Genomic DNA, 12,773 nt, shown 5'->3' with positions numbered 1-12,773 from the left:
TCAGATTAACATTAACATTAACATGCTTATTGTAGTTGTAAGTGCAATGCCTTGCGGCCTGTATCACCATCCTCGATGGAGCATACGTGTGGGCAGGAAAGGAGTGAGCAGAGGTTCTAGTTGTCGCTTCTTGTTCTGTTTTCTGTGATTATCTTCCTCACCCTCTCAGACTTTCAGTTGCGCGCGCTACTAACTAAAGAGACACGCTACCATGGAAACTAGAGATGGGCGAGTCCTGATTCATCCGGATCATTAACCCGGATCCTAGAAATGAGCTGGTCGTGACGAGTCTCCCCTCTCCATTAACCCGAGTCCTTGAGTCCCACACTTGGTGTGACGTACAAATTAAAACTATAAATTGCGTCACTCGCTACTCTCTTTATAACATGTAAAATCACATTACAACGTACCCCAGTCCATCTACCTACCCTTTAGCAAGTATACAGGATAGCTGCCTGCCAGAAGTTATCGTTTGGCTCAGGGGAGGGGACACGGATCAGTGAAACTTCCTGCAGACTCGTGGGGACTCAGAGGAGCCGACGGCTCCTAACCGTAATAGCATAGCAGATCCAGAGATCCATACTCGTCATGTGCACGAGCATAGCCCCTCCTCCAGCACCCGGCTCCCGCGCTATCAACAGCAGACTCGCAGACTCGCAGATTCGCAGATTCGCAAATCCTGACTCGCTGTGCAACACACAGCAGAGCAGACTCGTGCGGACTCGGAGCCGTAACCATATAGCAGCAGATCCAGAGATCCAGCAGACTCGTCCTCATGTACGAGTCAACAGCAGACTCAGATTCGCAAATCCTGACTCACTGTTCAACACACAGCAGAGCAGACTCGGAGCCGTATATAGCAGCAGATCCAGAGATCCAGCAGACTCGTCCTCATGCACGAGTCAACAGCAGACTCAGATTCGCAAATCCTGACTCACTGTTCTGCAACACACAGCAGAGCGGACTCGGAGCCGTATATAGCAGCAGATCCAGAGATCCAGCAGACTCGTCCTCATGCACGAGTCAACAGCAGACTCAGATTTGCCAAATCGCAAAATAACCCTTTTTTTTGTGATCAACATTTTTTATTAAAGCAAAATACACTGTGTAGCGGAGGTTAATATAACGTCAGTTTAATAGATAGATAGATAGATAGTACTTTATTGATCCCAAATTGGGAAATTGTTGTTGTTACAGCAGCATAAGGCATTTTACAATAAAACAAAACTACAAAATATACAAGAATAGAAAGAAAAATAAAATAAAATATAAAATATAAAATATACATGTCGAAATAGAAAATATACATACAGATATTACATATATATATATATATATATATATATATATATATATATATATATATATATATATATATTCAAAATATATGGAATAATAATATGCTCGTGAAATGCAACAACTTTTCGGTTTCACCGATAGGATTTCTACGGTCTTGGTGATGCTGACTCATATGACTCAAATGACTCGTATGATCCGGATCTCTTCAATGACTGACTCAGAAGACCCTGAGTCCGTAAAAGGATCCGGATTTGTCATCTCTGATGGAAACCAAACAATGGTGTAGCTGTATTAAAGTCCGAGTGGAAACAGTCGTGAGTAAATCGGATTTTGTCAGAAATCGGGAGAAATATAACCCCGGGAGGAAACCGGGAGAGGGCAATGAAATCGGGAGTCTCCCGCGAAAATCGGGAGGGTTGGCAACTGTCCCTGGTCTCCTACAAACGCTATTGGCCAACTCCATCACTCCATTTCATCATCACATGTGTTTTTATTAGGGCTGTCAGTCGATTAAAATATTTAATCGCGATTAATCGCATGATTGTCCATAGTTAATCGCGATTAATCGCAAATTAATCGCACATTTTGTATCTGTTCTAAATGTACCTTAGAGGGATATTTTTCAAGTTTTTAATACTCTTATCAACATACGAGTGGACAAATATGCTGTATATGTTTGTTTATTATCATTTGAACAATGACAAATATTCTCCTGAATATTAAACACAACAACCTCTGAACATTACAAATATTCGCCTCAATTCAACCTAGAACCTCTCTCATACAATAATACTGTGTGTGTGTGTGTGTGTGTGTGTGTGTGTGTGTGTGTGTGTGTGTGTGTGTGTGTGTGTGTGTGTGTGTGTGTGTGTGTGTGTGTGTGTGTGTGTGTGTGTGTGTGTGTGTGAGTGAGTGAATGAATGAATGTGGAGACACTGTGATGGATCGTTGGAGCTATGTGCAGCTCAAGGCATCTATGCTCGAACGGGAGCTGCCTGGACGCTGCAGTCATGTTGCGCGCACTATCCGTGCTGAGTGTGCTGACTTCCCATCAGGAAGTGTCTCACTGTCTGGCTACCTGCATAAAGTCAAGTGCTCGGCGCAGTTGTCGGCGAAATGTCATTGAAACAGCTCCTTATATCCGTTAGCGCAGCTAGCTAGCACCAGATGCTAACAACAACAACACGTAAGGTGTGCCTCGCTCGCGCGAGTCGCGCCACACATACACACTCCCTCCCGGTCCTCCCGATGGCCTGTCCGGGCCTGCCAGTGAGCGTGGAAGTGTGGTCTGCCACAAGCGGGCGGCAGGAGCCGGGCTGTCAGCATCAGCTTGTAGATGGTATTTTACACTCGATGCGCTCTCAAACTACGGCGGCCGAGGACAAAAAATACACATGCGTTAATCGCGTTAAAATAATTAGTGGCGTTAATTTTTTTTTGCGTTAACGCGTTATTAACGCGTTATTAACGCGTTATTAACGCGTTATTAACGCGTTATTAACGCGTTAACTTGACAGCCCTAGTTTTTATATACAAAGCGACTTTCTAATGTTCTACGGCATCAGCTCCACCTCCCTCAGTAGACTCCAGCGTGTCCAGAACGCAGCCGCCAGACTCCTCACCCACACCAAATCATGGCATCACATCACCCCGGTCCTCAAAGAACTCCACTGGCTTCCCGTCTCTCACCGCATCCACTACAAACTCCTGGTCCTCACATACAAAGCCCTCCACCATCTGCCCCCCCCCCTACCTGCACTGACCTCCTCATCCTCTACCAACCCCCCCGGTCCCTCAGATCCACCTCAGCCGGTTTGCTTTCCACCCCCAAGGCCAAACTCCGGAGCCCTGTCTGTCGTTTGTCTTCGCCTGTCTCCCCCCCCCCCCTTCCAAACTGTAAAGCGACTTTGAGACTTGAAAAGCGCTATATAAATTCAATTTAGTATTATTATTATTAATGTTGGACACTTTTCCCAGTTATACATGATGATAAGATAACGGAGGGGGACCTTCTGGCTCAGAAGAACCCCCAGACTGATGTCCCTGGTCATTCAAAGTCAGCGCAGGAGGACACAATCATGCAACAGGTTTAAAGTCACTTACTTTAAAGGTGAGTTCTCCAGTAGATGATCTGTAGTTTAAGATGACCGTTCAACCAGTGGAGTTTCTGTTTCCCAACCGGACAAAGTTGGATTCTGTCTCAGAGTTTAATCTTTCTTTCTTTTGTTGATTTAAAGTGTGGCAGCTGTACTCACTGGCACATGTGCACTCACTTTGACACTGAGCACCGCATGTCTATAAATGGAGCTCATATCCTGCCTGCCTGCCCACCCCACACACACACACACACACACACACACACACACACACACACACACACACACACACACACACACACACACACACACACACACACACACACACACACACACACACACACACACACACAGTCTGAAGGTTTGATAGAACCTCATATCTCCAGTGGTTGTAGAACTTGAATGTGTGTATTATAAGGATGTACTTTTCTTATTCACTTGTCACTCTAAGTGTGTCCTTCCTGAATAGCACCTGTCACCAGTGACACTGACATATGGGGGGGGGGCTTACTCACTAGTCCCACCATGTGGTTAGCTGCAGTATGATCAGCTTTGAAACATTTATTTCTAACATTGTTGAACACCTAATTATACAATTTAACTGTAAATAAATGAGCTTATATTGTATATACAGTCTTTGTCCCACCAACACAGTAAATGGGCCTCAGCCAATCAGAGGGACTGTAGTATGTAGTGTTCAAAGGCATAACACCTGACCCCAAATTGCTCCCTATAGGCACGTTAACTGTATGGAAGTGAAAGTAAATCGCTTTGGATAATAGTCTGGACGTTTTACATGTTGTAAATGTTGTACTCAAGCCAGCTCATTGGATTAAAATTATATTTTAATTTTTAAAAAACGGCATACTTCTGTAATGTATATAGTATCACATGTATATATTTTGTACTTGTTCTACTGGTCTATAAGAGTATAAAAATGTATGTTGAATTTTATAGTGTATTCTTAAGATACTATTTTGATATATATCTTTTGTACTGTTGATTTGTATATATTTACTGTTCATGGTTATTTTTTATTATATTTTAACTCGTGTAATACCTGTTAACCTTCTGCTGAAGATGAATGAATGAATAAAGTTGATGTTATCTAATATGAACTCATCACACGCTTGCACTCGTGCTGCCATTTTTCACATACAAGCGGGAAATTCTGAACTTCAACACTAACCACTGCTGAGGTTTTTATTTGATCTAGTATCTATATTGGAGCTTTTTTATCTTGTCAAACAATTACAGCACAATAAGATTCTGGCCCATATTATTTATTCTTCTTTTAGTCCTGTAACATCATTTTCAAAGACACCAAACTCTTTAACAGCAGAATGAACTAGAAAATAGTTACAAAATAAAATATACAAAATGGTGCTCCTTCATTGAGCTTCAGTAAAATGATAGTTGTTGGTGAGAGGGAGACAGATATGACGTCATCATTATTAACTTCTTCAATTCAACCTTTATTCAAACAGGTGAGTCAGCCAGGTACAACTTTCATTTAATGTGACAGTCTGGAACCAAAAACCCTTTCACTCATGTTCATCCTGAAGATGTGTGAGCTAACAACTACAACAATAACAATAAAGAACGCTGTAAACAAAGTTGGTATGTGTTTCTTCTGTTAAAACAAAAAAATATATATATATTGCAACAAACATCTCTCTCAGTCGTTTTGCAGTTTTCAAGCTATTGTGTGATTCATTGAGCAACAATAAAAAATAAAGCAAAACTACGGGTAGCTAAAGGTACAGTATGTCTATATGTTTAAATAATGATCTGGCAGTAGTAATTAAAACAACAATTTAAATAAAATAAAACACAAAAGCCACAAACTGCCAAACAGTCAAATGATTTTCTATTCTAAAGAACCAGCTTAATGTTTTTGTCATTAATGGTGTCAAAGAGCCTATGAATAACTATATGGGCCAATTTGAGGGAAAACAATGTTTGAAATCTGACATTTGGGCATAAAGGCGCAATGTTGTGAGAAAGAAAATCATGCTGCTATGAGAATGAAGTCTCCGTTTTGAATGAAGTGGCACTTTTTGGAGGAAAGTCATGAAATGATGTGATAATTTATAATATAAGAATCAACGGGAAATTTGAAGATTTATAATAGAAAGCAGCAATATGATGTGTAATCACTTTGAAACATTCAATTGCAAGAATTAAGTGGCAACTTTACAGGAAAAAATCACAACATCACTGGAACAAATGTGCAATTATACTATGTTATGCAACAATATTGATACATATTACAAGAATATAGACACAACTTTATGTAAGTTAATGCTCTTCTAGTCTGTGTCAGCAGAAAAATGTAATATTAGTTGTACATGTATCTTCCGTAATTATACTCATTGTGGCCAGATGTCATAGACAAATAAGTCATTTCGAACTACATGAATCCAAACAGTTGCACAAATAAAAAAATCCCTTCAATGGCAAACAGAATGAGATGGGGGCATCACAGCAGGAAATGGCTGAATCGCACAAAGCTTTTAATTAAACGCTGACTCAAAGCAGGCCTCTCCATGACTCATGAGGAATGTATCACAGCGGTGCTTAAAGCATTCAAATCATTCGCAGTACACTCTGAGGTACAACTCAAGCAGTAGTGAAAGTAATACACACAGACAGTGTATAACAAAAATAAGTGTATTCATCCGTTAAGCTTACATTCACGTAGCAGATGACGCTGACCGTACCTGCAAGTACACAACCTGCTGCACTGAGAAAACTGAAAGGTTGACTTTATTTAAATGTATTCTGTCAAAAGGATAGGTTAGTTGAAATCAATAATATTAAGTAGAACCTAATATGTTTTAATTCAACTTGATTTTATTGCTTTCAACTAACCTAATACAGTTATGTGTAATCTGTTGATTTTATAGATATAATTAAAGTCAAAGTTTCAGTTTTTAAGCGTGTGTTTCAACATAACTAATAAAGTCAACATGTGTGAAGGCTCGGCTTCAGCGTGTGAAGCCTCAGGATGTCAAGTTACTTTAAGACTTTCTCAGCTTAGGTCAGTAACAATCAGAGAAAAGACAAAGGAGGATGAAGGACTGGCCCTTGAAATGCTGTGGTCACCTATTCGGAAGCTATTACCACCTGCAGAACCCCCCCGCTGTACATACTGTACGTCCACTTTTAGTCCACACTGTTATTGACAGTCTGGACTCAGGCTGAACTTCTGATGTGGTTAGAAATGTGTGACGTGCGCTGACATGCAGGTCTGTCTTCACAGGTTAAATGCTTGTTTTAGTCTAATGTACAGTATCTACAAGGAAGGTGGAACAATAATACTTTAAGACTGTTGTTGAGGAGTTTGATAATAGAGCTGGCCTTATTACTTGTTACTGACCACAGATTATTACTGGTGAAGTACAATGTAGAGGTAAAGCTGGTGTGTGTGTGTGTTCTGTCGGATCCACTAACCAGACATTTGTATCCAAAAAGGTGCTATGTGTAGCATTTAACCACCGAAACAGCATCAACAAGCTGTTAGAATGATACACAAACATATTCCTGTTGCACACATTGTTCTAATTTTCCTATCGTTGCCTTTTTAAATTGAAGTAGTGATAACTTTCACCACTTCCATACTTTGATGTTTGCCTTGTTAACAGAAGTGGATCATTAAATAAATCGGGTTGCACCAAACAAAGCAGTTACTACGTAACTGAAAATACATCAAATTATATTTTACAAAAACACAATATATCCCAATAATCTCACAAAAAATATGGTGAAAGGTTGGCCTACTGTAAAACACGATAATACGACTAACTAATAACTTCTTGTAGACTTTATCTGACGGGACAGATGTTCTTATCAATAGATTTACACATGACTTTATTTAACTTAGACATTTCTTTAGTTTGATTGGCATTGGTAAATGACTAGTTGTAAGCTAGCTAGCCGTCACAGAGCGTGACACAGACTAGGTTTTAGGCCAGCTGGTGCAACCTGAGTGAAATACTCTGGAAAGAATCAATGTGATAAGCTGGGAACCATAATGATCTACATTATTCTCTACACTGGCTGTCTTCAAACTTTACAACACAGAAACAGATTATAGCATGCTAACATGCTAATGTTTATCATTAACCTTCTTAGAATGCAGATGTTAGCAGGTTAGCAGGTGAGCATGCTACGCTATCATTAGTGTACAGCTTGAGAGCTATCATATTTCACTCTGGGTGTGTTTGACATACATTAGGATTCCTGGAGCCAATGATTGAAATGCTACACACAGCACATTTGAGGGTAAAGGAAGAAATGCTATCCGTTACCTGTTGTTTTCCGATTGTCTGTTGGCCAAATATTTTACTCTTTATCCCTCACACACTCAGCCCTTCTGCATGCTATTCCAACAGTCTTTCAGATGTTCTTTCTTCTTCCCCCCACAGTCCAGCCATCCTCTCTTCCTCCCATCACTCCCAGAAGATGTTGGTGATGTCAGAGTCCAGGCTGAAGATCCAGATCAGTAGCGGAGCTGAGATCAGGACAAACGACCAGGACACGCCGTTCAGTGACTGCCGCATCCTCGCCATCAAGCCCGGGCTCACCCCCGTCCTCCGCTGCTCCTCTTCCTCTTCCACGGTCTGTTTGAGAGAAGGATTGCAACAAAGGGTAAAAACAGACCTTATAGAGTGGTGCAGGGATGATGTATTTTTGTAGGCCAACACAGAAGTTAGCATCACAGGTTCTTGATAAGGATTTTTCAATTGGATAATGAAGCTAACACATTTTGTTCAGCAGGAAAATCTCCGCATGTTATGAATTTTGAAGTGTATATGCAATAGGGCTGTGCATCTTCACTGGCCTCACGATTCGATTCGATTACGATTATCCTGTTACCGATTCGATTCAATATCCCGATGCATCACGATTCATACCAATGCGTTGCATCCTCAATATTCTATATTACTGCACATGGCTTCTTTTTCATCAATGAATACATGCAGTAAATACATATGAACTCTCTTTTTATTATTTAGAAAGTGCTTCAGAAATCAATAACATAAATGTCTTGACATTAATTTATAAACCAAAATAAATCAATTGTATAGCTCTAGCATCCCTATACAGTGTCTGTGTGTGAAGTTGTTCCATCCTCAAAAACAAAAAACTAATGCTTCTGCAGTCTAGCTGCAGCTTCTAGCAACGGTCTTCTGTTAAAGAGAGGACACTGAAGGTCCTGGATGTGGCATCACACACAGGACTTGAGTCTGAACACAGCAGACAACAGGAGTATTTACAATAGCAGAAAACAAAAATACTGCACGTGGGTGCACTTACATTCTCTGTCTTACTGTTACATAAATCCCATGATTGTAGGAGATTAAGTTAGCTTCATTATATCTCAATCAGTGATTAAGTCAGTGGTTCTCAAACTTTTTCTGTCAGGCCCCCCCTTTGGAGAAAAAAAAAAGTCGGTCCCCCCCAACACAAATAGTCACGTAATGGGCCAAGTTAACATTTATTAAAATACATCAATATGAACGTGAGCATTCCTTTGCTAGAACAGTGATAATAAAACAATGCTCCATAAGTCTGTGTGCTCAAAAAAATAAATACATAATACAATTGTCCTTTGCTAGAACAATAAGTTATAATACTTTGCCACTTTGCAATCTGTGCAAAAAAATGAAAAGAAATAAAATGCTGATATTTGGCAAAAAAGTGTGTCTTATCACAGGTGGCTGCAATGAGCCTGTGTTGCACTGCACATTTCTTCAAAACGGGGTTGCAGGCTCAGTGGCGGCGCCAGAGATTTCTCTTGGGGGTGCTGTGGGGTAGCTTGACGTTTCATAGAGGGTGCTCAAACATGTAGGGTTTCCCATTAATGTACCGGGCACTACAGTGGAATGTTCTACTGCAACAATCCCCACGCACATACACAGTGTACCTGCGACTGTTACAATGAAGGCTCGATAATCAGCTCACGGCATATAGGTGTAAGCAGGGGTAAAGTGCTATTTTTACAAGTGGGGGGTGGACCGAACATAGGAGGGTCCAGATTTATTTTTAAATGTTGAAGTTAAAAGCATCAATCTGGTGCACTTTGAGAGCAAAATGAAGAGATCTATGGATACATCTCTTAACACCCATATGAAACAGAACTGTAAACAGATTTACTTTTTCTTTATGGATATTTTACAAATCACTCCCCTTTCAAACTGTATTCTTGTTTTACTGTCATATAGTATTTCATACCTGTTTTTCATTTATTCTCTTGTTTTTTTATAACTATAATGATCATATAAACGCGTGCCTCGGAAATAATTGTTTACATTAATCGTGACCAAAACGTTTGAGACCCGGCCACTAGCTCGCTAGCACCAGAAGCTAACAACAACGATCTCCGGTACCGGTGCGCGCTCTCTCTCTCTCTCTCGCTCGCGCACGCACACAAAATGGTTCCACACACACACAGAGCCGAGCTTGAATGAAACACAGAGACCCAGACGTAAAGTAGTAAATTAATAAAAAACTGGATTTTTGGGTTTAGGACTCATTCCTGCACCACTCTATAGCATTAACAGAAGCTCTCATGATCTTCTCACCTGCATCTGGCTTCCTGGCTCAATGTAGTTGCGGGCCAGGAGCTTTAGAGCTTCATCCATCAAGATGACAGGAAGAGACATCTTCAACACCACCACCCACTGAGGCCAGGACAGAGGGCGTATCTGGAAGATCATCTGAAGCCACAGACAGAGGGGTGGGAGGAAGTTTAAGTCAAGGATGGATATTAAGTGTAGGCCAAAATATATTGATGAGTGCATGCTCACCGGCAGTGGGTCTACATATAGAATGAGGAAGTGTAGAGCCATGGACAGACAGATGGCTCCCACCAGCCAGGGGTTTGACCAGGGAGGCATTTTCAGCAGGGACTGGTTCTCTGAAAGACTGGACAGCACCATACAGTTTAGAACATCTCTTTCCTGGATCTACAGCCTTAAGAAACCATTACATTCACATGGAATTTATCACAGTGACACAAACTGAAAAAACTGAAACATTGGCTTAATTTATTATGTCAACAAATGTCACATAACTGTATTAGGTTAGTTAAAGGCAATAATATTAAAGCTCACCTATTATGCTATATTTGAACAATATTTCATAGGGCCATATCTATACAAAACATGTCTCTGAAGTGTTTTGCTCAAAATACCAAACAGATCACCCACTCTAGCATGCCTCATACCCCTCTATTTCAGCCCTGTTATTAAAGTGCTGATTCTCAGTCTGGCCCTTTAAATGTAACTGAGCTGCTGCTGGCCACGCCCCTTTGGAGCTGCTGCTGGCAACGCCCCGTTGGAGCTGCTGCTGGCCACGCCCCTTTGGAGCGTCCGCATGCAAGCAGTGAGCTCTGTGGAGAGAAGGCTGTCTACCAGCAGAAACTCAGCTAAACGCTGCCGTGATTAAACGCCATATTATGTTCCAAACCACATCAAGGATTATTTCTGAAACAGTGTGGAGCTCAAACGCTTTCTCTCTCGCGGGTTTACCACAAGGACAGTACCTTTTATATCCTGCTTCTTTAAACATACTCTCTCCAGTACAGCGTTAGCTCTGAGTGTTAGCGATGCTTGCTAATGTAAACACAGACAATAATACTTCCAAAACACGTCGTGCATTGTTTCTGATACAGCACATAGCTTGACATGTTCTTTATTCAGTGTTTACCGCTAGAACAGTGCCATTATATGTATTATATATATAACAACTTTACTCTAAGTCCCTCTCGTAGACATCCTGCTGAATACACAGACACACAGCTGAGGGGGGGGATTGAGCGACTGTATATGGGGACGATAGGTTGAGGCGGGACATTGCCAGGAGTTCAATGTAAAGCCAGCCCACAGTTACTGTAAGTAATGTCTTCATGACCGCAGCAAATCTGGATCAGCTCCGTTGTACCCCAGTTTTTAGAGATGTGGGTAAGGAGGACAAGAGAGAGGGTTGTATTTTCTGACACTTTGTGAGTGTCCTTACACACCGGGGACACATATTTATGTATCAAAAAAAGTGCATTTTGCATAATTAAGTTGAACCTAATATTTAAACAGAACAACACTGTAGGAAATGTGCTTGTGTGTGCAGATGTATTTGTTTTCTTTTACCTGTTCAAGGCGTTGCACATCTCTATGGTAACCAGGACAGACAGAGCCATCGTCATGGGATAAGGAGACTCAAAGACTGAACACTGCACACCAGCAAACTCAGCGTGGCCTTCACTGCACTGCAGGTAGTGGGACTGATGAGGAAACAGTTATTGTTTATGACATACCATACTATGCCTTTTTTAAATTATTATTATTTGCAACACATTTGACCATGTACCAATATTTTTCAATTGTTTATATCTATTGCATTATATATCTTACAGTTTATCAATAAGTTGCCCTAAAGTTTTTAAGGTCACATATAATCATTTTGTCTGTCTCATGTGATGCAGTGATTTTCTAACTACTATTTTAGGCAACATGTTAACATTTTAATAACATGTAATACCATGTTAATGATCACACTTTAAGATTTCAATTGCTCACCCTTTTGTGTTAGCTCTACAGGAAATACATTCAACTACAGAAGCATGACAGAAAATGAGTGATGGGGATATAGTGACGTGTTTACCAGTTGATAGAAGGACACTTTTGGTCCGTCGTGGGCTGCCATGAACCACCAGGCAGCAGCCCCCACAGTAGCAGCTCCCACATAACCTGCACGGAGAGGGGGTGGGTAACAGGACATTTATTTTGTATGTAGTAGAAACTGAGGATCTTATTTTCTGTCCTCGGCTCATGACTCACATCCGATGATGAGGTAGCGACAGAACAACCAGCTGGAGATCAGAGGCTCTTTGGAGGTTCTGGGGGGACGGGACATGATGTCCAGGTCTGGAGGGTTGAAGCCCAGAGCCGTTGCTGGGAAACCGTCAGTGACAAGGTTGACCCATAGCAGCTGGACTGGGATCAGCGCTTCAGGCATGCCCAGTGCTGCTGTCAGGAAAATACTGAGGAGAGAGGAAAGACAGATAAGAAGAAGTTACAATGACAAAACTCTCTGTTATTTCCAAAGTTAGTACACCTTCCTCTTCCATCAGCTCTGTTACTCACCAAACCACCTCTCCTATGTTGGATGATATCAGGTATCTGATGAACTGCTTCATGTTATTGTAAATGGCTCTGCCCTCCTCCACTGCAGCCACGATGGTGGAGAAGTTGTCATCAGCCAGAATCATCTCAGAGGCGGATTTAGCCACCGCTGTGCCGCTGCCCATAGCGATGCCGATCTCCGCCTTCTTCAGAGCAGGGGCGTCGTTCACACCGTCACCTGTCTGAATAT

The 12,773-nt window shown here is 41.3% G+C and overlaps 2 protein-coding genes across 3 annotated transcripts in view; both read right to left on the bottom strand.

Moving 5' to 3' along the window:
* Positions 1-3,570, bottom strand: part of slc43a1b (solute carrier family 43 member 1b) — a 39,274-nt gene extending 35,704 nt beyond the window's left edge. Inside the window, exon 1 of one of the 2 annotated variants that reach the window (XM_034131481.1) lies at positions 3,403-3,570. The gene's annotated coding sequence lies outside the window, so the exon portion shown is untranslated. The remainder of the gene's footprint in view (positions 1-3,402) is intronic. The other variant, XM_034131473.1, reaches the window with a different exon arrangement.
* Positions 3,571-4,849: 1,279 nt separating this feature from the next.
* si:dkey-28b4.8 (sarcoplasmic/endoplasmic reticulum calcium ATPase 2) overlaps positions 4,850-12,773 on the bottom strand; it is a 30,472-nt gene continuing 22,548 nt past the window's right edge. The window contains exons 18-24 of the mRNA XM_034129664.1: positions 12,545-12,765; positions 12,239-12,441; positions 12,063-12,148; positions 11,549-11,682; positions 10,211-10,328; positions 9,986-10,120; positions 4,850-8,020 (exon numbers count right to left, since the gene is read on the bottom strand). Coding sequence (XP_033985555.1) covers positions 7,850-8,020; positions 9,986-10,120; positions 10,211-10,328; positions 11,549-11,682; positions 12,063-12,148; positions 12,239-12,441; positions 12,545-12,765 — 1,068 coding nt within the window. The 3' untranslated portion in view covers positions 4,850-7,849. The remainder of the gene's footprint in view (positions 8,021-9,985; positions 10,121-10,210; positions 10,329-11,548; positions 11,683-12,062; positions 12,149-12,238; positions 12,442-12,544; positions 12,766-12,773) is intronic.

The sequence above is a fragment of the Trematomus bernacchii genome, unplaced genomic scaffold, assembly GCF_902827165.1.
Source record: "Trematomus bernacchii unplaced genomic scaffold, fTreBer1.1, whole genome shotgun sequence".
Taxonomy (NCBI): domain Eukaryota; kingdom Metazoa; phylum Chordata; class Actinopteri; order Perciformes; family Nototheniidae; genus Trematomus; species Trematomus bernacchii.
This window is presented reverse-complemented; position numbering and strand designations above follow the sequence as displayed.